Genomic DNA, 26,690 nt, shown 5'->3' on the forward strand with positions numbered 1-26,690 from the left:
TGCCCTTTTTTGCAAGGCTACTCAAACGGGTCATTCACTTCTTTGTTCAGCACTTCAGTAGAGGTGGCGACACCTCAACCGTACCAGTTAGCAGAGTAAAAGTCCGGCCTAGCCTAGTCCATGAACAGGTATAATGGTGAGGGGTGTAGTCTTACTTTAAGATGCTTATTTTGCTACTGTTGAATTGCATTTAATGTGTTTGGTTGCAATGTAAATAAATTTGCGCTGATGCAAAACCACAACAGTGCAAATGATCTGAGTGTAATTTATGACTTATTTTTGTTCAAAAATTTAACTTATTTTGTTTGATTGCAGTACAAATGAAATAAATTAAGACATGAAGCAGAATAAAATAAAATCTAAAACAAAATTAAACAAGAATTTGCACTCTCATGTATTTGTACTAGTGCAAATAAATTTACACTGCAACCAAAGACAACAATGATAGAAGAAAGATGAATAATGAAAAAAAATACATGCATATTTTTATAATTTTATACTTTACCATAATGTTTAGTTTGATGGAATTAGATTTAAATGTATATTTCTGAAAATTAAGAAAATAAATTGACACATTTAAAAGTTAAGGCCCTCAAGTGAGATTAGAATCAAGTGCCTATACTTAAAAATTAAGGATTTGTTTTGGTTTGCTGTAATAAGTGCCTAAAATCGGAATCAAAATGTCTAACCATTTGTTTAGACAGAATGGGGTTCTGATTAACATTCAAGGTAGAATGGGCCCCCACATGGGAGAATGACCATTGCAGGAATGAGATTCCCATTGCAGAGTATGTTAAGAAATAACTAATTCTTCAAAAAAAATAAAAATAAAAAAACCCAAAACTTAATATTAATAAAATAGGACAAATTTCTTAAACTATCTTTATGGTTTAACTAATTGATTTATTTTATTCTTATTATTTATATATTGTCTTAAAATATCCTTACTATTCCTCACAATTGTCTAAAATCTTGCTTAATTTTAATTTTCCATCACCCTTGTTGTAAACCATTCATCATCCTCAACCTTAAAACGAAGAATAAAACCACAAGACAAGAACCCTTCTTCTGGGAGTTTTGCTTGACAGTTAATAATTGCAGTGAAGAACCTTTTCAACAATAAGTAAGTTTCAAAACACAATTACAAAAAACAGTAAATAAATCAACCATTTTCTGTTGAGCGCACATCTCTCTTAATTATTTGCATTAGAAGTCAAATTGTAACTCCCGTGTTCGGCTTCCGCTGGTGATACAGGTCATCGGTGATGTTATGTCTTCACCCCATTGTTAATGTTGGTAACCGTAAGTCTTCTCGGACATCTCGGTGGAACGCCTACTATCAATGTGGATATTGATTCTAAGCGTTAGATCTGGATATATCCTTTTTCTTTTTCTACTGCAAAGTTAAACAAAGACAAACCATGAAATTACCAAAACTATGAATTCTGTATCATTGGAACTGCGTGGGTTTCTTTAATTAAAGGCATAATCTTTTATCGAAAGAAAAGTCGGTATGAATATGTTGACATGGATGCCCTTATGCTTCAACTTCTGTCACACTCCGTTTGAGTTTGATGGTAAGCCCTCCGATGACTGCTCATTATGCTCGTAATTTTGGGACCTCAGTCTCAGTTCACTCTCGCAGAGATGATAGTCCAATTAAGGATGCGTTCTTGGCGTATTTTGTCACTGTGAGGTTTTTCCGTCTCTGAAACATCATTGTTAGAGCTGCCATCCGTTTCTTCTTCTTCCTGACTTTTTCATCATTTGGGTTTTATTTTGAAAATTTAAGGAATAGTGAAGGATAAATTCGGTATTTCATTTTTTCTGCTAGTACTTAATAATGATATTAATTTTCAGAAATAATAAAGGTACTTTAAGATAATACGTAAACAATAAGGATAGAGTTAATCAATTAGCTAAACCATAAGTAAAATAATAGCTAGTACTATCATAAAATATTGATAAATTAATAATAAAAATAAAGCTATTAATTGTTAAGTAATAACAATAATCAAGTACAAAGAAAATGCTAGTATAATATAATTGAAGTAATAATAGAACAATAATGTAAATTAATAAAAACAAAAATAATTGAGTATTAATAAAGTAATAAGAAAATAATAAATTCTTAATAAAACATTAGTAAAGTAATAACAAAATTATAAATTTATTAATATTTTGTTTCATAAAATAATAATAAATGCTAAAATATTGATTATTAAATACTAATAAAAAATAATAACAAAGTACTAATAAAATAATAATAAAACAATACTATAAACTATTAATAAAAAATAAATTATTAACAAACTTGCAATAAAATATTCATAGTTAATAAAACAATAATTATATATTCATAAAATATTAATAAATTAATAGCGAAATGCTAAGATATTAATTATTAAATATTAATAAAACAATAATAAAGTATTAATAAATTAATACAAAATTAAAAATCTGATTAATTCCAATTCTGACTTCAAATGAATCAAATAGCAATGATTGGAATCCAATTTCAAGTGATCAAGTCCCATTGAACCAAATAAATGTTGGGAATAGACGATTCCTGATTTCAATTCAACATTGACTGCAAACCAAACAATCCCAAAAAGAGAAAAATATCAAAGTGGCGTTTGGCAAGTCTTTACGCGAGCTTTCGGGCTTTTAAAAGCCTAAAAGCCCAAACTTTGAGCTTTCCCCTTTTGGCAGGTGAAAGCCCGTAAGCCCAAAATCGGGAAGCTTGAAGTGAAGCTTCGTGTCTTATTGGGCCTCTGGCGTCTAGTTCGTTCGTGTGCCAAAATTCGCGAGTACGTTGGCCGGTGGGAAATTTTCGATAGGGGGTCTTCTACTCTTCTTCTCACATTCTCACAACGGTTGGGGCACTGAAACCCTCGCACAGGTATGTTTGGCTCCTCGTTTTTACGTTCTTCTTCTTCTTCTTCTTCTTCTTCTTCTTCCCTGTTCTTCCTCTTTCTTCTTCGTTCTTCTCCTTTCTTCATCTTCATTTTTTTTTGGTGCAGTGAACTAGTGAACCTGTTACAGCAACTGAACACTTGCCGTCTGGTGTCTCAGGTACAATCCAACTTCGAGTACTTGCTCTGGGTGGGTTTTGTTTGATTCCCCAAATGATGCATTACGATCTTGCAATAGGTTTCCTGGCTTTGTGATCTTCTTGTTAGGATTTGATGGTTGAATGGGTTTTGACCTCTCTCCATTTTATGATAAAGAATAGAGTGATTCACTTGCCCTGTTTGGGTTTGTGCCTTCTTGGTTAGGTTCTATAAAGCAAAGTTTGAGGATTTTGAAGGAAATCGAAGATATATTTTCAGTCTATTGATATTTGTAATCAGACCTTGCTAATATTGCAGGAATTTCCCCCCTCATCATAATGGGCATTGCGGTGAGGAGGGTCAACTTGCATTTAATCAATGCTGAATAGGGGTGGGTTCTAAAGGAAAAAGTGAAGTTATCTTATAATGGTGAATGGTAATTTCTGGTTGAGGAAGTTCTGAAAGTGCTTGACATGTTTAAGAAGGCAGGTATAGATGCTAAACAATATTGGCAAGTTTTGTGAGAATGGATTGCTTTGGGAGACAGAGAAGCTGCTCCGTTACTATTGGAGGCATAGGAATGAACCAATGTTATGGGGACAGGTCATGGAAAATGAGTTTGGATGCAGTACTCTTGGATGGGATTTCAATCCGACCTAGGAAACATATGGTTCCAATTTGTGGTGTGACATTATGAACCATTCCTTAAAATTGAAATCAATCTTTTAAAACGCGGAGGCATGACGAGAGGCATTCCACTACCTAGAGGCATGAGACGAAGTTCAGAAGGTAAGAGGCATAAGCCTCCCAAACACTAATTGAAAGGGGGATCTCATTTTTTGTTCATTTTTTATAAAAATCTTTTATATTAAGAAGAATAAAGATGCACAACACTAGTTGAGAGGGGGGGGTGGGGGTCTTGTCGAAGCGGAGGCAAGCGAGTGACCAACACAATAAAAAAAAAAAAAACATATTGGGTTGCATTGAGAAGGGGGGTGAAGACCCCCAGCCAAAGGGGCCGGGGCAGACCACTTTCTTATCTTTTCTTCCCTTCCCTTCCCTTCCCTTTCTTTTCTTTTCTTTTCTTTTCCTTTCCTTTTTTTCTCTTTTCTTTTTTCTTTTTAGTCTTTTTTATATCAGGTGTGCATGATGCATACACCTCAGAGGTGTCGGCGCCTCCGGCTCTTTTCTTTTTTCTTTTCAGTCTTTTTTATATCAGGTGTGCATGATGCATACGCCTCAGAGGTGTCGGCGCCTCCGGCATACGCCTCAGGGCATTTTGGGAGCGCCTCACCTCGCCATGCCTCCCACACCTTTTAAAACACTGTTTGGAATAGACTGAAACTCAACACGTTCCTAATTTAGCTAAACAAGAAACTCTTAGGAATTGCCATGTTTTTATTTTTATTTTTATTTTTTTGGATAGATTTAGGACTTGTCATGTTTCATTACTCAAGCTTTCTATAGATCCAATATTCAGTATGCTGTGAGTTTTTTAAGAAACATTCCTAATCTCTATGCTACATCCTATGATTAGTAAAATGTAATTGATTTTGTGTATGAAAAAAGGCACTTCAGAGTTGGACCAACTATACCCACACTCAAAAGTGGACCACCTATACCAGCAAGAATAGGACTGACAAAATTAATGAAGGGAATTCCTTTTACAGTAAAAATGGGCAGAGGTTTACAATAGAGGGTATATCACTGTACATAACCCCCACTGAAAACCAACACTAGCCCAAATGTCATTTCAATCACTTTCTTTATCTACCTATTTTCTGTCATTACTAGGATATGCTTCTTGCTTAAAAACCTAAAATTCAGCACAATGAAAAGGGAAAAACTTTTTTCTTGCCTTGTTGGTGCTGCTTTGAATCCTTTATTGTTACAGTCCAAAATTTGATTAGAACTTTTTTTTGATAGATAATTTGATTAGGATTTCAAATAACATGCATTCCTTTATTGCTACAGACTAATTGTTTAAGTCCAAACCACTTAGTGTTTGGCAATTGGCATTACATTCATCAAAACACAAAAAAAAAAGAATCGGGTAACAATAATATAAACAATCTAACTTGAATGCCGGGATCTACAAGGGAGAAAGGTAGAGGGATGATAGATGCTACTTGAGTGTTGATAGAGCATCTATGAAGGACAAGGGAGTTGGACTGTGGAAACAGAGTCGATTAAAGTGTGGCCAAAAGGAGTCTGAAAGGTGCTTCTAGAGATTTTTTAGAAAGTTATTTTACTAAATCTAAATTTTAAAATTTAAAAACTCAAAACAAATAAGAGACAGGGTTAACTTGCTCTGTCTCGTTCTTTCATGAAGAGCTGATGCATACGGGGGAATGGACAGGTGGCACCAGGAGGGCTGCCAACTGGGAAGCCAACCAGAAGCACCGACCAGATGATCCTGACCCTGTGAAATATCTCGTTTTTTTTAAGTGATAAAAACCTCTCTTTTTATTATTTTTGTATGATCAATTGCTACAGTCGACCTCTTTCCCAACTTACTTTTAAGTTTTAATTTCTAATTATCTTCCTAGTTCCTACTTTCTCTCTACCACTCCAAAACCAATTTTCATTGTTGAAAATTCTTTCCTCTATCTTTAGGCTCTATTTAAGGTTAAACCTATCATCTTATATAATTATATTGGATATATGTTTTTTCTACTCAATTACTCATATGTGCGTCTGTGGCTCTCCTTCTTGTCTCCAATTACCTTACCAGGATGGGCTATTCACTATGGAGCTGCTGGAAGTCTGAAACTTGAAATTTGCTTAGCGTACTGTTTTTTACCTGGTAACTCTCACAAATCCATCTGAGACCACAATCTGGAATAATGTATAGGACCTTTTGAATTATGGTATGATGTTATTAATATGTGGTATACACTATACAGTGTATTTGTAAGGCATGCAAGAAAACAAATTTTGTGTGTATCATTCCTTCAATGCTTAAGATAATTGTGGTTTTCAACATTGGACAGAATAGATATGGCTTCAATGAAGGGAAAGACGAGCAGCTTCTCTCGCAACCTGTCAGGTGCATCATTTGTTCAGGCTCCTGGTGTTAAGCATGGACCTAATGGGGTCACCTTTGTCTCCTCTGGAATACCAGACCTTGACAGTAATTCTCTATATATGGTCGAAGTTCTTTTTTTCTTCTTCATATTACAAGTAAAAAAGGGAAATAGAAAGATAGAAAACTGTAAAAACTCTTTGATATCCTCTGTTTGTTGATAATTCTTTGCAACCTGTTTTTGAATTACTGATTTTGATGTAATTGTGATTTGTAGAGATTTTAGGGGGTGGGTTTCCTTTGGGGAGCTTGGTTATGGTAATGGAAGATGCAGAAGCACCTCACCATCTGCTACTGTTGAGGAATTTCATGTCGCAAGGTCTGGTTCACAATCAACCTCTTCTTTATGCTAGTCCAGTCAGAGACCCAAGAGGGTTTCTGGGTACTCTGCCAAGTCCCATTTTGTCCAAGGAAGATAAAGTTCCTCAGTATGATCCAGAACAGGTGCCTTTTGCCTTCACGTGTTCTTTTTATTCATTAGTGTCACTTAATGGGCTAATTAGGAAGTGGGAATTAACCTTTTTTGCTGATAAAAAAGGGGCTAACTACCATCCTGTGTTGCTGATCAAAAAAGGGGGGCTAATTAGGAATTTGAAATATTGTGGGTTTACTTGAGTTCCAGGAGAAGGGTCTGAGGATTGCTTGGCAGTACAAAAAGTACTTCGGGGAGAACAAGCAGAGCTTTGAGAATCATAGAGGTAACAGACTTTAGCATAATCTTTTCTAATTATATTTCCTTTTTATGTTGATAGTTTATGTTTTATTTTTTTTAACCTGTTGCAAATGATTAATATTTTCTGCGGTAAACAATGCTAGCCAAAATTTTCTGGAGCTAGGGCCATTTTCTATTATTACTCAAATTAGGAAGACTGCCTCTTAAAATTTCTCCTAAGTTTCTGATTCCTCGAACATACTATACGCCCTACGGCTTTATTCCATTGAAAGGAGAAAAGTTGAATTTTCTTTTCAACAGATTTTATTGCTAATGAAGGAGAAGTAAATCTCTGCTATTAAGGATGTCTAATGGCAATGGTTTAATTGCAGCATAAGGAACATTAGATGTTTACCCTTCCATGTGATATCAGGTGAATAATGGTGTGAATTTTATCCAAATATCCTTTTCATGTAATGAAACAATTCAGAAGTGTTGTTCGGAGCCCATATCTTTTCCATGAAAAGGATGCATTCTCACCTCTAATTAGCATCAAATAGAAAAATTTGACCATGAAAATAAAACCATTATAATCCTTCTATATTCTCTATCCAGGTGAATTCTTGTCTATGCCTTGCCAAGAGATCCACTAGGAAGGTGGCCTTTGAATTGGTTAACATGGCATCTACAAAGAGAACTCTACAAGCCAAATTCTACCACCTTGAAGTACTCCTAAACTGATATTCCTCTTTAACTTGTTATTTTATATGAGGTAGACTGTCACAACTCAAAGGTTGTCATTTGCATTCTCCATTTTTTTGGATCAATAAGAGCAAATTTAATTATTGATAAAAAAGAGCAAATTTAATTAATGATTAAAAAGGGAGTAAAGATACAAAAAAGAGGAGAGGTAAACTTTCCTAACTCTCCTCAAAAAAAACTTAAAAATTACAATTGAGCCCAAAACAGTTGACTTCTTCCCATCCCTTGTTTTGTTAGAACATCAGCAAAAGCATTAGAAGTTCTTTTAATCCGTTTCCATTCTCCATTGCAGACCCGAGTTTCCTCCCTATCTCAAAAGAGTTGTGGTTATTGAAATTGGTTGAGTACTTGAGGTTACCTAACCATATACTAAACCCAAAGCATCATGTAGAAGGGATAATTCACTTCCACCAAAATAGGTCTTATAGGCAGAGAACATAGTTCTCAAGGCAACACCTAGGTGATAAGGCGTTCTTGGAGGGTCACCTTGCCCAAACGCCAACATATTTATATGTAAGACATCACACAATATTTTATGTTATTAATAGTAGTACAATAGATATTATTAGACTAAATTATTCATATTGCGGGTATACTTTATAGTATTAATATTTGTTATTCTTATACTAGTTTCTTTCTGTTATCTTCTTATTTGTTTGGGTTCAATCAAGACACGAGTCAGTGACATAGTCTTGAACCCTTCTTCTTCTTCTTCTTCTTCTTCTTCTTTGTTAGGGCTAATGAAAGGTAAATGGAGTTTACTCATATTTGTTGAGTTAACATGAGGAATTTCAACCCAAGTTCTTGTATACTATTTTAATAATCAAACATACTTTGACCCTCCAATGTTTTATGAACATCATAATAGTAAGAAATGACATTTTTACTCTCACCTCCATATATATCATAAGTAGCTTTTATTATATTCCCATTGTACAGTTCCTTGGTGTACATGTGTTCTGATATTCCTTGTTTATATCAATGCAATACATTACCATTTCAATAAATATATACATACATGCATAAATAAATGTCCTATATCTTGTATTATAGCATGCGTTTCTTTCATTGTGAGCCACTGAGGACAACCAGTCTCATTGAAAAGTTTGAAAAATTATCATCTATGGGAGCTTTAATTGTCATTGAACTATTTTCAGTGCTATGGACTTCATAAATGAGACAAGAATATTGTCTATTATAGCAGCAACATCAGGTGCATCATTACCAAATATTTTCAACATTGTTCTTGTTTGTCAATTAAGTGAAAAGAATTACTATTGGATTGTTGCAAGTTTCTAATAAATCCAAGCTAATATTGTTTATTGTGAATTATTGAAGCAAGGATTGTATAGATAATGGAGGACTAATAATTTATAGATGTGCAGAAAATAGGCAGGAGTACAACAATGACTTTGACTTGCGGAAACCCTTGGAGAGGCAATTACTCAGTGGAAACCACATTGATTGTTTCAGTCTTCAGGATTATCCTAACCTTTCAGATCTTCAGGAGTGTTGTTCTATATTTTTAGCTCAACTAGAAAGGTTTGTCACCTGCTTTCCTGTTTAATTCAAGATTATACAAAGCTTGTGGCTTTTCATGAATATTGTTCAACATTTTTAGCATAATTCTGAAGGTTTGTCACATACTTTTCACATCCAATACAAATGACCTATTACAGCTTGACAGTTGCAAATAATCATGGAGACATGAATCATGAAATTACTAGCAATCACGTTATTGGTCTTACATGCTGCATGTTTCAATTCTTGAGCATATGGTTCTAATGCTTGAAATATGGTTTAAGAACCACAAAAGTGTCCTTATTATGTGAACATGGTTACAGCAACATGAACTGCTGAATCCATGATATTTCTAACCTTCAGGCCTAATTAATTGATTCTGCACAAGCTGGGGAACTGATTTTCATAGTTATGATATGGAAATTTTGGTATGAGCTAAATTATCCTTCAGTCTTGCATAGGTTGCAGCATGCTCAGAACTTCTATACATCTAACGAAGATCTTGGGTTTTTGTCCCTTTACCATCTGGTAATTCCATTTAGGGGTGCAACTTGGGTCGGGTCGGGTTGGGAATGTATTAAATTTTCAATGGGCCTGAGCCCTAATCTGGGCTTGATGTAGTTGAAATTCTTAATATCAGGCAACCCAACTTGCAGCCCTTTAATTCCATATTAGCTGTAGTACTTGCGTTTCATCTTCTATCATTTGATCTTTCATGTTAAGATAAGTAATTCATGAATGAACCCTATAACACTACTAAACATGAAATCTTTGTCTGAAATTCATTAATTGCTGTATCCTGGGTTTCTAGCCAGTCTAAGATCATAATTAATACTGCTTGTACTAAATCTTAATTATTTCTTCTAATAAAATTTTATTTGCTGATAAAAAAGATCACAATAATCAATGGAACTGGCCTTGTCGGAAATCAGTATGCCGGTTATATTTGTTGAGAGAGGAGGCTAGTAGAGTTTACTGTAGGAATTGAAAAGATTTGTGGAGGTTGGTAAAACTGATCCTTTGTAACTAGGTAAGTTCTGGATGAAACATTATAGAGACCAATGATACTTTGTAACCTGAAACATTATAGGGACCAATGATACCCCAATTCTGGACTCTGAAATCAATTCTCCACAACTTGTTACTTGGGAGATGAACTCAGTTCCACTTAAAGATAAATCTTTTAACACAAAAAGATGGACGAACAAGTGAAAATCTTTTCAAGGCAACTCTAATACATTCCAGAAATTTTCTTTGAATCCAATTGCCTCTTCTAGTAGAGCCCTGCAACCCCCTCCCTAAAAAAACATAGTATTGCAATTTAAATTTCTTTAAGTTCCCTCAGTATGTTGTTCCCTTTGCAAGAAATAAATTAAGCAAATAGTTCAAGTATTTTGACTAAACAACTGAAATAATGCATTGGTCTCAGTTGATGTTTTTGTTGAACTATAAGCTCTAAAAAACTATAGGTAAATATAGTGAAAGTGTTTTCTGGTTGTTTTCTAAGGGGCATAATTCATCCAAATAGAGATGCTCCTTGAAAGCATAAATGAACTATTACTCATTTTTCATTGATCAAAAAATATAAAAAACTATTAATCATTTAATTCTCATTATTTTTTTTTAACTTTGTTTCCAGAAATGGTGGTGGCAGCAAATCTGCTGGTCGTATAGCCATACAGTCATTCTGTGCTCCACATTGTTCCCATTCCAACATGGTTTGTTCTGTACCATAAATAATCTGACATTTATTTGCCTTGAGCTTTCTTGTTTAATTATGTCTCTTGATTTGACTAGATATACATCTTGTTAATTTGTTTGGAGGATTCTTACTTGAGTTGAAACTTAATGATACCATGTCCACAGAAGAAAAAAGAAAAAGCTTTTTTTATCTGTCTTTTTTCCATTTTTTTATAGGGTGTCATGCTAAATACATTTCAGTGCTGTTGTTGAGGAATAATTTCAGCATTTTCTATTCTTTTTCTTGCATTTTTTTTTCTAAATTTAGATTTTGGTGATGTTAATAAGCATTATCTGTTGCGTCAATCTATTATTATTGTAGGAATGGGATATGATTTCCTTTATTAGATCTCTGAAAAGCATGATACGACCTTCAAATGCAGTTGCTGTGATTACCTTCTCACCTTCTCTTCTTTCACCAACTTTCTCTAAGAGATGGCAACACTTGGCAGACACCTTGATTTCTGTCAGAGCAATCCCTGGTATAGTCTCAGTCCTATCTACATATGCATTGCTTAGTGTTCTTGAGGGTATCTCAAATCTGATCCACACATAAATTCTTCCAATCAGACGAGGACAAAGAGTTGGCAAAACTACTTACTGGCTACCAGGACATGGTTGGCCTTCTCCATGTGCATAAAGTGGCCAGTATTAATACACAGGTACCAGTGAAAGCTTTTCTTAGACTCCTTTATTGGTCCATTCATTGCTTTTGCTGTTTGCTGAGCTGGGACCGTAACTTTGATATCAAGGATGCATCAGTTAGTCCCATCCTAATCAGCTGCAGTTTTGAGTCTTGACAATGTTTTATCCCCTGCTTCTTTGACTTGGTTCACTGCAAGTCTGTCTTGCTACCTTGTTTTCTTGTTTGGTGCTATATTCTGGAGTACTACATCTACATCCTTGTACTCTCTTTTTATGTATAACCTCATTTACTGTATTATTGGTGTAATACAAAATTGTCAACAGGTTCCTGTCATTCTAGAAGCATCGACATTCTCAATTAAACTTCAAAAGCGAAGGACTTTGGTTTTAGAACGTCTGAATCAAGCCCCAGTTGATGGTTCAAGTGGGAATTCATATGCCACATCTGCCAGTTGCTCTGGTTCCTCCAAAGCTGCGTCCCTAGATTTTTAGTTGTTTATTTATGAAGTCAATTTTCCCAGATGAACAAGTCATGTAACATTTGGCGTGTGGTTTCCCCATATCTTTGAACTACTAATTGATGATCTTCAGGTGCATGAATAAAGCTTCGATAATGAAATGATGGATATGCGTGGTTATAAAGAAATGTCTAGTGTTAGGGGCCTTAAGTTTCCTTTATTTCTTTGTTTTTTGCATGATAATTTTATGAATACCTGAAATAGGCACATCTGCACGAGTGCATCTATTCTATTTTAGTTTCTCTGTCGTTCAATAACAACTTAACAAGACTAGAACGGCAATAAGGTTCGTTTGGTTGCGGTTATGGTAAAAAGTGGGAAGGCTGGTAGCAAAAATTGGTGGATATTTGGAGTGTAACTCTGAAGTACAAATTTTTCATTCGACCCGGATCTGTTGTGAGCATTTGCTGTGAGCTAACGCCTACTAGCTTTGTGCAGCTACGCAGATTCTGACATACCGTTGCTCAAGGCAGATGATTCCCAAGAGTCTCGAGTCTAGACGGAGGAAATCGGCTTCAGTTCTCACAAAACCGTGCTCACACCGTTTGCAAAGTCTCTTGCAGCCTTGCATTGAGAATGAGAATATCTTCTCATGAAAAAACATACAAATAGAGATATTTTCAAAGCAAATAGAGATATTTCCAAAGCTGCAAGGGACTGTATTAATGGTGTGAACACGGTCTTGTGAGCATTGAAGCCGATCTTAGATGTAGGGCATGGAGCACGACCTTGTTGTGAACCATTGTTCAATGGTGCGTTTATCACTTGTTACCAGATGCCAGAAGCATAGAACCTCGTATGCTGCTGGAATGTAATCTCATCTCTACATTTCAGCTCGACTGTCTGGACATTCTTAGCTCGCCAATGGAAATTCTGAGAAAATAAAATTCCTTTTTAACTTGCACCAAGATATCACTGCAATTTTATGATGTTTCAGCTCGCTTTGATTTCCAATTTCCATTGCGATCTGCTTAGACAACTATCTAGAACCAAATCTAGGTGGCATGGCTATGACCTGTCAAATGTTATAAATATTGATCCTCTTGAATTATCTTCTTATTTGTTGTAAAATTTCGTCAATCCTTTGTTATTTCACTTTTCCAATCCATATTTCCACTGATTCTCCAAAATGGTCCACAACAATTCCATACACAAGTAAAAATGAAACACGAGAATTTTTTTTAGTAGAACAATTACTGGATCTCAATATCTCAAATGATAATTGTTTTTCTCAAGGGAACATGGTTTCTTCTTTTTTAGTCTCAAATTTCCTGCAAGGGTCTCTGCAAGTTGGGCTACCTTCCAGTCACTTCTCTGCAAGGGTCTCAAATTTCCTTTAGAAGGGATGGCGTCTCATTGTGAGAGCAACTTCGAGTCACATGCCACTATTTTTGCCCTACCAACATTCTCCTGGCATTCCTCATTCTTGAAGGTTGCATCCTGTAGGATGAAGGTCCACACGTTGTCACAGAACCTGTAGGTGTGTAGATGTCCCTGTTGTGCATGCACACATGAAAAGAAAATGTGAACAGGCAGTTCAGTTTATAGTGTGAACCACCCAGCTAACAAGCAAAGAAGATAATTCCTTTGTTTTTCTTTTTCTTTTTGGAAAGAAGTAAGAAATAAACAATAACTATTGAAAGAAGCACATGGTACAACTCTGAAGAGGATATGACAACAAGCACCTCTGGTGTGCATACTTTTTGTTTTTTTAATTAATTTATGATTTTATATTAAAAAGTACAAAATATGAATGGAGACAAGCAGCCCTGCAATTCATAAAGTATGGTCATAAGCCGCTACACACATGCAGCATTTACATCCACACATACCATCCTACTTGATCTTTGAATATGATTCTATTCCACTCGATATAAAAGTGGTTGAGATCCTTGAATTCTTCAATTTCCAAATAGAAGACAAATGGAAATTGCTGAATCTTGCCTATGACACCTCTGGAAGTACAATTAAGTGTTTAAACTTTATAGGTTGTGATTTTTGACATGGTGAAGGCAAAATTCGCATGAAAGGGAATGTTTACACTTCCAGGCAAATGATCTACACAATAGGGGTAGCCCTGCCCCAAACTGCTCAACCCTGATGAGCGTGGCATTGAATCCCAGGTCTCCATACAACCAGAAGGAGACTTTGCCAGCAAGCCAGCTGACACCTTTGAATGGGATCACAATTCACAACAAAGGAAAATTTCTTTAGTCAAAGGACAATGGGACTATAAGAACTAACAAAAATTCCTATAATCTGTTAGCAAATAGTGAAACTATAAGAACAGGTTGAAATAAAGATATAGTTTACAAGATGAGAATCGACAGTGAATGAGAACAGTTAGGTTCAACAATCCTATGTTTTTTGATGGATATAAACAATCTTATGGTTTACAGTAGCTATAATGGCAAAATATTCTTTGAATTAAGAAAACATGAATACATCCGATTCTTCCCCACCTCAAGCAGAAGATATAAGCTAGTTATATACACATCATGTCATTAGGAATATTTCAAATGAAGCTAATAACACATTAACACCTAAATAAAATCATAATATTTAGTTCTTGAACTACCAGATTTGGAGCTGATACATCATAGGCAGGAAATTTAAATTTTAAATGAAAAATAGCTTGGCTTTTATGAATTACCAACTTAACAGTTACTAGAGTTTTATTGGTTACATATGTTACAATCTACTAGTCTTTATCAGTTATTAACTTACCACTCTTAGTTATTCAACTTGCTATTTCTAACCATTTAGGATCACCAATAAAGTAATTACCAATCATATGGCACATTGCTTTTCTCATATAGACACATTTATGCTCATATATTATTTCATTTTTCCTTTAAGAAAGGGGAAAAAGAAAATAAGAAAATAGGCCCTGGTTTTGTATAAATAAAAGATACCTTCTTGTCCCTCAATTAAAGAGTACATAATAAGAATACTGGTTTCATTAATATCAATTTCAGTTATGATTCGACCCCAATCCAATACAGATCTCTAATGATAACCAACTCGTCCAGCCACGTTTCTCTGATATCTCAGTTTTCTCGTTCTCAACTTGAGCTATGATTTTATCCATTTAGTACCAACTCTGATTACCATTTTTTCTTTGCATTATGATGAACTCTAAGTCGATGGAGCTTCTTTGAGGGAGCTCCTTCCTCCAGAAAAAGAATTAAGAGAGAGAGAAAGAGGGAAGGGAATAAGTTGGTTATGATTTTCCTGAGCATTCTGTTCTACCCGTAAGCCTTATATAGGCTTTCTCACTTATCAGCTCATCATTACCACGTGCTATGCATGTGGGTGGTTATGACGCGGCCTACAGTTGTAAACAAATTGCAGGGGAGGTTTGTAAAGCTTTGCATGGGCCGCTACTACTGCGGCATGGGCTTCACAACCTGTGTGGGCCTGGCTTTCCTGAATGGTATGGGCCCAGTGATCTGATGGTGGGTTATCCGCCTGGGATCTATCATCTCCCCCACCCTTAAGAATGACCTTGGCCTCAAGGTCAGGATGGGGAAATTGTTCTTGCAACCGACTGAGGTCTTCCCAAGTGGAATCTTTTGGGGGCAGGTTCGTCCACTGAACAAGGGCCTGCTTCACCACTTTACTACCCATCTTTATCCAGCGGATGTCCGTGATGACATTGGGCTCAACAATCATCTGCCCTTCACTAATAAACTCAGGCAATAGTGGCTCCACCAAAGCTGCATCTGTTCGGCATGATTTGAGGAGCAAGACATGAAATACTGGGTGGAGTCGGGCAGTATTCGGCAAGTCTAGTTTGTAAGCCACTGCTCCCATTCTCACTGAAATGCGAAAGGGACAAAAGAACAGGGTGAGAACTTCTGCCAAACTCTTTTTGCCAGTGATGACTGTCTGTAAGGTTGTAGTTTCAAGTAGACTAGGTCCCCCCTTGGTATTCCACCTCGCGGTGTTTCTTATCATACTGCATCTTCATGTAATTCTGAGCCTTGAGTAAGTGACTCTTGAGTGATTGAAGTGCTTCATCTCTGGCTTCAAGCTGCTGTTTGACCTCTGCAACTGCTGAAGTGCCCTTATCATAGGGTAACATTGAGGGTGGCTCCCTTCCATACAAGATCTTGAATGGGGTGGTCCCTATAGTAACATGATAAGTGGTATTATACCAAAATTCAGCCCATGGGAGCCATTTCAGCCACTGAGTAGGCTTCTCTCCTGTGAAACATCTGAGATAGGTCTCTAGACAATGGTTAACCACTTCCGATTGCCCGTCAGTCTGTGGGTGGTAGCTGGTGGAATGATAAGTGTGAGTACCCTGTGCCTGAAAGTATTCTTCCCAGAATTGACTTACAAAAGTGGGGTCCCGATCCGTGATGATAGTTGTTGGTGTACTGTGGAGCTTAGCCATTTGATAAATGTAGGCCTAAGCTACTTGAGATGACGTGTAGGGGTGGGAAAGCGCAACAAAGTGTGCGTGCTTGTTCAATCTATCCACAACAACCAGTATAACAAACTTCCCTCCAGACTTGGGCAATCCCGTAATAAAGTCCATAGTTACCTCATCCCACACTTGATCTGGAACGGGTCAGGGTTGTAGCAACCTTGCTGGGGTTTGGGTCTGATATTTCTGAGTTTGGCATACAGAACAACTTGCAACAAAATCCTGTACCACCTTCTTCATTCCCCACCAATAGAAGTGGGCTGCTTGGGCCTGTAAGTCCTAATCATCCCAGAATGACCTCCCTCTACTGACTCATGGAACAACTTCAAAAAGTCTGTGTGAAAAACACATTTAGGCGCTATCACCAGTCGCCCCTTGTAGAATAAGTCTGAACCCACCAGGGAGTACCCCACTACTTGGTTTGCCCTTGATCCCAACTGCTCCCAAATTAGTTTTAATTCATCATCTTGTTGGGCTTCTTCCTTGATGCAATCAAGCAAGGGGTGGAGAGGTCTGTAGGCTGTCAAAGAGTTCATTTCTTCTCTTTTGGATAAAGCGTCAGAAACTGTATTGGATGGACCAGGTTTGCATTCAATGGTAAAATCAAAGACCATTAACTTGCTGGCTCATTTCTGTTGTTCAAGGTTAAGAATCCTTTGTTCCATCAAGTGTTTGAGACTCCTCTGATCAGTCCTTACTGTGAATTTTCACCCCAATAAGTAAGCTCTCCATTTGTGCACAGAGAGCACCAAGGCCATCAGCTCCTTGTCGTAAGTAGACTTTAATTGGGCTTGGGCTGACAGGAACTTACTGAAATAAGCAATAGGGTGTCCCTCTTGCATCAGAACTGCACCGATTCCTCTACCTGATGCATCACACTCCATCACAAAAGGCTTGGTAGAGTCGGGTAATGCCAAGGTAGGCGGTGCCGTAATCGCTTTTTTGAGGGATTCAAATGCCACTTCTGCTTGTTCTGACCAAGTAAAGGCTTCTTTCTTCAACAGAGCTGTAAGAGGGGCGGCTAGAGATGCATAGCCTTTTATGAACCTTCTGTGGTAACCGGTGAGGCCCAGAAAACCCTGCAAACTCTTAATGGTCTTGGGTCGAGACCACTGAGTCATTACCACAATTTTCTCAGGACCAGTCATTACAGTCCCCAGCGAAATTACATGTCCCAAATACTGAATCTGTGTCTGGCCGAATGTGCACTTGGAGGGCTTGGTGAATAACTGATGTCGCTGGAGAATCCCAAGGCTTAACTCCAAATGTTCTAAATGAGAAGCCCAATCACTACTATAGACCAAGATATCATCGAAGAACACCAAGATAAAGCGCCTGAGGTGGGGCCGAAAAATATCATTCATGAGGCTCTGAAAAGTGGAGGGCACATTAGTCAACCCAAAAGGCATGGCCAAAAATTCATAGTGACCATCATGGGTCCTAAAGGCCGTTTTGTGGATGTCTTCTGGGTGGACCCGGATCTGATGGTAGCCGGATCGTAAGTCCAGTTTGGAAAAATAAACAACATGCTTCAATTCATCAAATAACTCATCTATTAGTGGAATTGGGAATCTATCCTTCACAGTGATGCTATTGAGGGCCCGATAATCAACACAAAAATGTCACGTTCCATCCTTCTTTTTGACGAGAAGGATTGGAGAAGAATAGGGACTATGGCTCGGTTGTATCAATTGCTTGGACAACAAATCAGCTACTATTTTGTCAATTTCAGCCTGTTGAACATGTGGGTATCTGTAAGGCCTGACATTGGTGGGTTGGGCCCCCGGCTGAATAGGGATGTGGTGATCATGAGTACGCACAGGAGGTAGGCTGTTTGGTTCTCCAAAGACATCTTGATACGCTGCTAAGAGTTGTTGTAAAGTGGGGTCCTCCATAACAGTATGGGTTCCGTTGTCACCATAGATAGTGGGCCCTACTCCCAATGAGCCTAAATAACCAGGGTCGCTGCATTGGAGTGAAGTCTGTAATTGATAACATGTCGGACCGAACCTGCTACTGGTTTGGTTGGCCCAATTCCCTTTAAATGGCATTGCTTCCCATTCATCTAGAAATCCATAGTCAAGAGGGTCCAATCACATACTGTCGGCCCAAGGAGCTTAAACCATTGAGATCCCTAAGACTAAGTCAGCCCCACTAAAATCCAAAGGATATAGGTCCACACTGAACACATGGCCTTGAATTCTAAGGCCCACGGCCCTGCACAACCCATCACATGGAATTTGCTGTCCATTAGCTGCCTTAACAGCAAAGGGAGTAATCGCCTGAATCTCTAGGTCCATTTGTCAAGCTAGGTCCAGAGTGATGAAGTTAAGGGAACTCCCACTGTCAATTACCCTTAAGTACACCATACACTCTCATGGTCTCAGTGGAGTGGAGCCCAGCTAGGGCGTGGAGTGATATCTCCGGGTTTTCCTCGACGGAGTCTTCTGCCTGGTCGGAGACCATGGGTCCGGTATCCACATCTTCACTCTCATCTGGGTTGTCAATAATTTGAAGGAGGAACATCTGCTGGGCCTTGCAGTTATGGCCCGAAGAAAATTTCTCCTTGCAGTTATAGCACAATCCTTTTTCCTAACGGGCCTGCATCTCAACCCAGGTGAGTTTTCTCACAGTGGGGGCTGGCGGGAGGTGTGGTCAAACCGGGGTTAACTTGGTTTTGGATGTAAAGGACTTGGGAGCAAGTCCGAGAATTCCCGGCCGTTGATTCCTCCTAGCTCGGTTCAACTTGTCTTCATGCAGTCGGGCTAGGCTCACAGTGGCTAAAACAATAGCGGTTTGCATGGCTTTCACTTCCAATCTAATGTCTTCCCTCAAGCCACCAATAAAACAGCCAGTGAGAGCATGTTCCGGCCATCCATGCACTCTCATGGCTAGCTGCTCGAATTCAACTTGATATTCTCGAACAGAGCCGGTCTGTTTTACTCTAGATAAAGCTTTGTCAAAATATTCGAAGCTAGAAGGACCAAATCGTATTTGTAGGGCCTCAACAAAGTCTAGCCAAGACAGTTGTGGGTGTGAACGGCGGTAGTCTAGCCTCTCCATCAAGATGGATGGAGGCAATCTGTACTCTTTGACCGGTCGAAATCTCATGAAAATCAAAATGCTGCTCTACGCGGTAGATCCAGGGGGAAGGATCGTCACCTGAGTACGTGGGGAACACCAATTTGGGGCTACGAAGGTTGAAGGTGTTGTTCGGTTAAAGGGCGCCGCTTCTCAATCCCTCCTAGTCTGCCTAGTTGCTTGGCTGGGGGTTGACATCCGTTCGAGCTGAGACACTACAACAGAGAGGGCATCTTTAATACCTCTCAGTTCTCCCTCCATCCGATCAATCCTTTCTTCTTGTGATTGGTTATGAGTGGTGGGCATGGTGGATTAGGGGCTTTGATACCAATTGATGAGCTCTAAGTCGACGGAGCTTCTTTGAAAGAGCTCCTTCCTCTAGAAACAGAATTAAGAGAGAGAGAAAGAGGGAAGGGAATAAGTTGGTTATGATTTTCCTGAGCATTTTGTTCTACCTGTAGGCCTTATATAGGCTTTCTCACGTATCACCTCATCATTACCACGAGCTATGCATGTGGGTGGTTATGACGTGGCTTGCGGTTGTAAACAAATCACAGGGGAGGTTTGTAAAGCTTTGCATGGGTCGCTACTGCTGCTGCATGGTCTTCACGACCTGTGTGGGCCTGGCTTTCCTGAATGGTATGGGCCCGATGATCTGATGGTGGGTTATCCGCCTGGGATCTATCACATTATTATATCCATTATTTGTGAAAAACTTGCATACTGCAAAGTTAACTCTATTGTTATTTGGGATCATAGTCCAAAAGTAAGATTTTTTTTTGGGTGCAAGGTCTAATAATTGGCTCGATAAATCTTGAATTTTGTATTAGACTTGAGTATAGAATTTCTACAACAAGAGAGATTCTAATTACAGGTCAATACATATAGAGGACAAGTCCACTACTGCTGGTCAGGTTTTATAGAGATGAAACTATAAATGAATGACTAAAAATCCTCCACATGGCAACTTATTTTGGTGTCCAAAAGGATCCCTGTGTTCTTATCTTGGCCCATGTTCCAAAACAAACCCTTATTATAGAGAAATTTCAGATTAAAATTTAAGAGTTCAGGTGGCTATTGTCGGTCAAGTAAAAATGCAAGGACATGACTGATCCAGAATGTCCTCCGCATGATGGATGGTCTATATTGTCAAAGGATTCTCTAGCATAACAGAAACAAATACTTACCATTGTTTTTTTTTGTTTTTGTTTTTGTTTTTTTTGAAGTAGGTGTGCATCCAAGGCAGCACTCAGGCATGACTAAATGGCACCCAGGGATAAGGCCATCTATGATCAGAATATATGTACTTTTATGCTTTGTCCATCCTTCTTTCTAAACACATGTTACAATCACAAGTCAAATTATGTATTGTGTAAATGCAATATGTTAATTGTATTGTTCATCCACATGCCAAAGAGAGATGTCGAAATGGGGACTAGAGAACAATTAGTGTAGAGATCAGGATCTCAACGAATAAAAAAAGACTACAATAAGGGTTGGCTAGAAGAAAAAAAAGAAAATCTAAAAGAAAGTGATTTTCCTTGATTTGGCTGATAAGGGAAGCCAAAAGACAAAAGAAAGTAAAGACAAAATAGCAAGGTAAAATTTCTTTTGAACTTCTACTTTCGCTCCTAAAAGGTAGAGAAAGTAGAGGAAAATAGTGGAGTGTGAGATGAAAGCACTCACCCCACTCCTAAAAGAAAACTATATTTTCTTTTCTTTTCTCTTGCTTTCTTCATGAAAAAACATAAGACAAATGACCCCAGAATCATCCATCAGAAAAATGGTTTTGGGCCAAAAAGTCCTTGGTCCTATATTTATGTGCCCTCACTAGAATGAGATTAGAGCTGAAAAGAGGGAAAAGACCCCCAATCTGGAGAGTGGGAGAGTTAGGGATCTGCCATACTGAGAGATAGGGGAGGAGAATGTGATTAGCCTCCGAGTGAGTGAGGTGGTCATGGCTCTGATGCCTCTCTGAGTGTCTGGATATTCTTACTATCTGGAGTGAGTGAGAATATCTAGGATAAGATCTGAAATTCTTGTCTTAGAAGTTTCTTGATTAACCCTTCTTATAGTGGCTCTTCTCGGTTTTGTGCCTTTAGGATGCCACAAGAAAAGTGAGGACATGATTAACATGGGAATATCTCAGTTAGTTGTGCCAGGTCAGCACAAGTGGTTACGGGAAGGGCATGAGGAAACTTGGTACTTGATTTAACATCTTTCCCAGGTCCACACGCATCCCCTAATATCAATCCAACCATGTAACGTTCTCTGTAGTACTTTTAAGGGTATATGAGATGGTGCTTCATAGGGTTTCAGTAGCTTGGGTGTCTGTTTCACACACCCATCATGCTTACTGATGGTGTTGGGCATATCCATGAGACCATGCTCTCACACTAGGTTTATAAAATAATTCTAAGGAGACCTCCAGGTGAAGAGAAAAGCAAAGTAATCATTAGAAGCTACTACCTGTTTTTTGGCTCATCTGAAACTGAAAGCAAAGTAGGATCTTTAGTGAGAAAGAGTTATTATAATCCTCTAATCTAAATCAAAAGGAGATAACTATATTCAACCAAACAATACCAAGAGAAAGAGTTATTATATCCAATTACAAAGTGTTCATAAAAGCATTCTAAGGAGACCTCCAGGGTAAATAGTGAAGCAAAGTAATTATTAGAAACTACTAATTGTTTCCTGATTTGAAACTGAAAGCAAAGCAGGATCTTTGGTGACAAAGATTCTCTCATATTTAAAATTTTTAATTTCTCATTATCTATCTGTCAAATGATTTTCGTGAAGTTTGACTTAAAAGATATAGCAATTACAAAGATGAAAGATGCACTTGGAACTAGGGATGTCAGTGGACCATGTTAAGGAGTATAACCGCTTTCACCCGATCCTATTGGGTGAGGATAAGGTCTGCCTTTGTTGGGTTAGGATTGAGGTTGCCCTTGCCAAACCCAACCACAGAATAACATTGAAACATTTCTAAACACAGCCTTAGTTATATGGGTACTAATCATGGGGTGGGTGCAGTTCAGGTTTGGCATCTCATTTCATTGGGTTTGAGTTCAGGTCAGTGTGCTTTGGGTTGGTTCAGGTGAGAAAAGCCCACATGAAACCCAACCACTAACACCCCTAATTGGAACACCTATGCCCAAGCCAAAGTTATAGGTCTTGTCAGTTCTTCAGAGAAGCATAGACAAAAATAAAAGCAGAACCAGTGTAACTATTTTTGCACTATCATCTAATTAAATTCATAATGATTGATGAGAGGCAGACCGTAATAAATATGCATGTCGCAATTAATAAAAAGCCTTATTGCAGAATGCAACAGGATACAGATCAGAAACTTGCTAGGATTCTCTTCATTGTAGCTAGTCTCATACTTCAAAGTTATTAAGAGTATAAAGAGGTCAAATTTCTGAGTAACCCTGACCTTGGCCTGTTGGACAAAACCCCAACATAAACTAATAAAGACATAACTAAGTAGTGAAAGCTTACTTTTATAGAGACCTTGCTCTTAACTTGGGTTTCCAGAGCTTCTGTCATAGACTGGGTACACAAAACAATAACAAGCAAACCTAAATGAAACGTTAAAATGGAAGAGTCTGAAGAATTGAAACAAGAAAATTCATAGAAATGGAAATCATATCTGACCCTACCTTGTCAAATTGAACCAGAACTTGTATTGCGAGCTCCGGAGTGAGAGTCCCACTCGAGACCATCTCGTCCAGTGTCTCCGTCAAACACATGCCGATCGTCGACCTCCTGTATAGTTCGAATGTTGCCATTGGTCCTGCTTATATATAAAATTCCTGCAACCAGAACCACCGAAGAGCAAAATGAGGACATCTGAGGCTTCCATAAGAAAAAAAAGCTTCTTATTTATTATTTTTATTATTTTTTGGGCAGCCCATAGATGTCCACTAACAGAAACTCAGATTAAACCAAAATTTTCAGGTACCCAAATCGAATGCAAACTTAATCAACATAAAACCTTAATTCGTAAGAGAAACTACAAATTCGGAAGATATCCTCAACCACAAGAACTTGATTTAATAAGGAAAACATCTGAATTGATAAATGCAGACAAAAAGGAGAGCTCGAATTCACTCTTACCGTTAGACAAGAGACAAATTCAAGGTGTTCCCGGCGAAGTCGTTAGTCTTGGTGTCTGACGCAGACGAAGCTGGGAGCGACAGAATTCGAGTGTTCCAATGTTTTAGCAGAGGCAGGCGGCCAGGGTTTTTATACCTCTCCCCCTAACGAGATCGACGGAAAAAATAGGATAAGTCAAGTCAAAAGACAATTATGCCCCCATTCCATTTATTTTTTGCCTTGCTATATAAACAATCACGATTGTCAGATTGAAATGGGATTGGCTCAGATCTTACCATAAGGCTATGTTTGGTTTGAAGGGAAAAGTAGGGAAAGCTAGACCTTGTATAGGTTTCTCTACCTTTCTCTACTTTTTTCCTTCAAACCAAACACATCCTAAGTGTGCATAAAAAATCGAAAATTCGAATCCAACCAAAAATTCTGGTCAATTGAATTGATAGATTTGGTATATTTTTGAAAAAATCGAAAATAGTGGTTTGGTTTTAATTAACCAATACCAAAAATCAGCAATTAATTGAACTGACCAGTTTATATAAAAATAAAGAACCAGATCTTTTGAAGATTGAATCCATTGATTTTGGTTCAATTTCAAGCACCCCAACTATGACTAAAGACCGCTGGTTAAGGGGTTGTTTACTTTCACTGCTATTTATTTAAGAAATGTTTTATATATCTTAAAAACAAGAAAAGATGTTAAAAATGTTATCTGATAGTTAGGTGTGATTAGATACCATTAAATACCACATAAATTGAATAGTAAAAAAGTATTAGCATTGAGAAAAACATCAAAAAGATATTTTCTCTAACACATGACTCCCATACAATACGAGAAATTTTTTTCCACTAAATAGTTTAACCAAACAACATTTCAAATTTTAGGAAAAATTCCAGATTGGTACCTTGTATTTTGGGCTTAATGTCATTTTGGTCTCCAAATTTTAAAATGCGATAATTTAGTACCCAAACTATTAAAACGTGACAATCCATTACTTGTTGTTAATAAGATGTTAACCTATTATTAAGTGACATTTGAAAAATACACAAATGCCCTTCAAGTGTCATTTAATTTTCATTATCAGTCGTCTAAACGTTGACAAAAAATTAACAATCTCAAATCCTTGCCTATTCCATTCAAGAAAGTTGGGGTCATGTTTGTGTGAACATTTTGATAACCCCAACTTTCTTGAATAGAAGAGACAAGGATTTGTGACAGTTAATCTTTTGTTAATGTTTGGATGGTTGATAAAGAAAATTAAATGACATTTGAAGGACATTTGTGTCTTTTTCAAATGCCATTTAATGACTGATTAACAGCAAACGCTAGATTGTCATGTTTTGAAAGTTCAAAAATTAAATTATCGCATTTTAAAATTTGGGGATCAAATGACACTAGGTTCAAAATACAGATTACTAATCAAGAAATTTCCCCAAATTTTATTAGGAAAATGCCTATATATATGACATGAAATTGATGACATTTTTTAGATAAACAATAATGAAACCAAAGACAATCTAAAAGTTGATACCATGTGAAAGACATCTCTCCCACGTGCCACCACTCATGTATTTGTTAAAAAGGGGTTCAAATCTGCGCCCCACCCAGTTTTTCCCCACAAACGCCCCACACGCTCACGTGCCGCCACCTGTTCTTTCACACGAGATATGTAAGTAGCGCGTGCGGAGCTAACATAACCTTCGGTTACCCCCAAAAGTCCCATTTACTCCTTCAAACCCTTCATCGACAGCTCTAGGTTAGGTATCTGAAAACCCTCTTCTCCCTCTCCTCCCTCTCGATTGCCTGACCCTTACTGTTTCTCCCTCGTCAGAGCATCTTTTCTTTCTCCGGCACCGGCACCTACAACGGAAACCGGCGGTACTCCCCAGCCCATCTTTTCACCTCGTTTTTTATTTTTTATTTTTTATTTTTTATTTTTAATGTTTTCGTTTTCCAGATATCAGAAAAACCGGCGGCATTTGTCATCTTCTCCTTCTCCGGCACCGGCATCTACAACGGCAACCGGTGGTACTCCCCAGCCCATCTTTTCACCTCGTTTTTTATTTTTTTTTCTGATCTTTTCACTCATTGAAGGTGGTGACTTTATCTCTTCAGTCTTTCATCTCATCATCGATCAAGAATTTCATCAATATGCACACCATCTTCAGCTCTTCTTTAATTAATGCAGCTGCTGCAAATTAAACCATTTGTTTAGATGATCAAAACTGGTTAATCTCTGGTTTTTTTAATTTGTTTATTGATCGATTGACGAGACTTCCAGCTTACGTGACTTGCGCGGCCCCTCACCGACAGCACCAACCGCATAGATAAACTTGATGAGTCAAACTCCATTATTAATTTACTAACTGGCTGATGGTGAAGACTTTCAGAGTCATCAGTCACGGTGACCATTAATTCTAATTGCTTGAGATCTGATGGGATAATTCTTATTAATTTCTGTTTATTTTGATGAGCTTACTGCAATTCCATGAACTGTGTTGTTGCTGGGTTTTGTCTTTGAAGAAATTCCAGATTCCTAGGTGGGTCAGTGTGGAAGGAGAGGCTGCATATGTCATTGCACAGTTGCACTGACTGGGTTAGGCCTAGATAAGAATGGCAACTCCAAGAACAGAACTACCCCACACACCCACTGACCCACGCACAGCGTTGAGCCTGGGAGAGAGAAAGAGAGAGGTAGACATCTCACCTTGCTGGAACAAAACCATGAAAAAGCTTGTGGGACCTCCAACTGTTGTTTGCTTGGTTCAGCTACGACTCTATAAAAAAAGAAGCAGCCCAGCTGCGATGAAGAAGAAACAGTACTGAAGACATGGCTACCCACTGCATTAATTGATCTGGTCCCCCGGCCAACTCCAATTTGCTCATCAAGCGTGGGTTTTACACCAAAGCCACTAGAAAATGCCTACACCCTTATTTCTCCTTTCCTTCAATTTCAGTTTACATCTGATCACTTCTTCACATGTGTGAATTCACTATTCAGTAATGGAGTGTCAAATGATCTCGTCCGCCGGTTTCTCTGATATCTGGAAAACGAAAACATAAAAAAAAAGAGAAAAAATA

General features: G+C 37.8%; 2 protein-coding genes and 1 long non-coding RNA gene across 6 annotated transcripts; 2 read left to right on the top strand and 1 right to left on the bottom strand.

The window, feature by feature from the left end:
- Nucleotides 1–2,697: 2,697 nt before the first annotated feature.
- ELO1 (Paxneb protein-like protein) lies at nucleotides 2,698–12,104 on the top strand. 4 transcript variants are annotated; one of them, XM_010256302.3, is made up of 12 exons: nucleotides 2,698–2,902; nucleotides 3,024–3,075; nucleotides 3,372–3,842; nucleotides 5,788–5,859; nucleotides 6,052–6,186; nucleotides 6,356–6,582; nucleotides 6,761–6,836; nucleotides 8,938–9,094; nucleotides 10,713–10,791; nucleotides 11,136–11,295; nucleotides 11,384–11,475; nucleotides 11,783–12,104. In XM_010256302.3, the coding sequence occupies exons 3-12, from the start codon at nucleotides 3,794–3,796 to the stop codon at nucleotides 11,948–11,950; spliced, it is 1,215 nt and encodes a 404-aa protein (XP_010254604.1). In that variant the 5' UTR covers nucleotides 2,698–2,902; nucleotides 3,024–3,075; nucleotides 3,372–3,793; the 3' UTR covers nucleotides 11,951–12,104. The 4 variants fall into 4 exon arrangements, with proteins under 4 accessions (XP_010254604.1, XP_010254606.1, XP_088743923.1 ...); XM_088887797.1 differs by having other exon boundaries at nucleotides 2,699–2,902; nucleotides 6,047–6,186; XM_010256304.3 differs by lacking the exon at nucleotides 3,372–3,842.
- A 955-nt stretch (nucleotides 12,105–13,059) lies between these two features.
- LOC104595543 (transcription initiation factor IIA subunit 2) lies at nucleotides 13,060–26,642 on the bottom strand. Its single transcript, XM_010256306.3, has 5 exons — nucleotides 26,317–26,642; nucleotides 23,615–23,757; nucleotides 23,158–23,310; nucleotides 22,997–23,047; nucleotides 13,060–13,470 (listed from the first exon to the last, which is right to left on the bottom strand). The coding sequence occupies exons 3-5, from the start codon at nucleotides 23,284–23,286 to the stop codon at nucleotides 13,330–13,332; spliced, it is 321 nt and encodes a 106-aa protein (XP_010254608.1). The 5' UTR covers nucleotides 23,287–23,310; nucleotides 23,615–23,757; nucleotides 26,317–26,642; the 3' UTR covers nucleotides 13,060–13,329.
- On the top strand, nucleotides 25,143–26,590 carry LOC148791261 (uncharacterized). Its single transcript, XR_016076267.1, has 2 exons — nucleotides 25,143–25,487; nucleotides 25,567–26,590. It is a non-coding gene; the product is annotated as an uncharacterized LOC148791261 (long non-coding RNA).
- Nucleotides 26,643–26,690: the final 48 nt, after the last annotated feature.

This window comes from Nelumbo nucifera, chromosome 5 (assembly GCF_055504915.1).
Source record: "Nelumbo nucifera cultivar China Antique chromosome 5, China Antique-T2T, whole genome shotgun sequence".
In the NCBI taxonomy this organism is placed as follows: domain Eukaryota; kingdom Viridiplantae; phylum Streptophyta; class Magnoliopsida; order Proteales; family Nelumbonaceae; genus Nelumbo; species Nelumbo nucifera.

Excerpts from the sequence above, each read along its gene's own strand:
- ELO1 (XM_010256302.3), top strand. The coding sequence starts at position 3,794 with ATGACGAGAGGCATTCCACTACCTAGAGGCATGAGACGAAGTTCAGAA. Across the intron at positions 5,860-6,051 it reads AGCGTACTGTTTTTTACCTG|ATATGGCTTCAATGAAGGGA; the intron begins GTAACTCTCACA and ends TGGACAGAATAG. Across the intron at positions 6,837-8,937 it reads GAGCTTTGAGAATCATAGAG|AAAATAGGCAGGAGTACAAC; the intron begins GTAACAGACTTT and ends ATAGATGTGCAG.
- LOC104595543 (XM_010256306.3), bottom strand. The coding sequence starts at position 23,286 with ATGGCAACATTCGAACTATACAGGAGGTCGACGATCGGCATGTGTTTG. Across the intron at positions 23,048-23,157 it reads TTCTGGTTCAATTTGACAAG|TCTATGACAGAAGCTCTGGA; the intron begins GTAGGGTCAGAT and ends TTGTGTACCCAG. Across the intron at positions 13,471-22,996 it reads AGAGCAAGGTCTCTATAAAA|GGACATCTACACACCTACAG; the intron begins GTAAGCTTTCAC and ends CATGCACAACAG.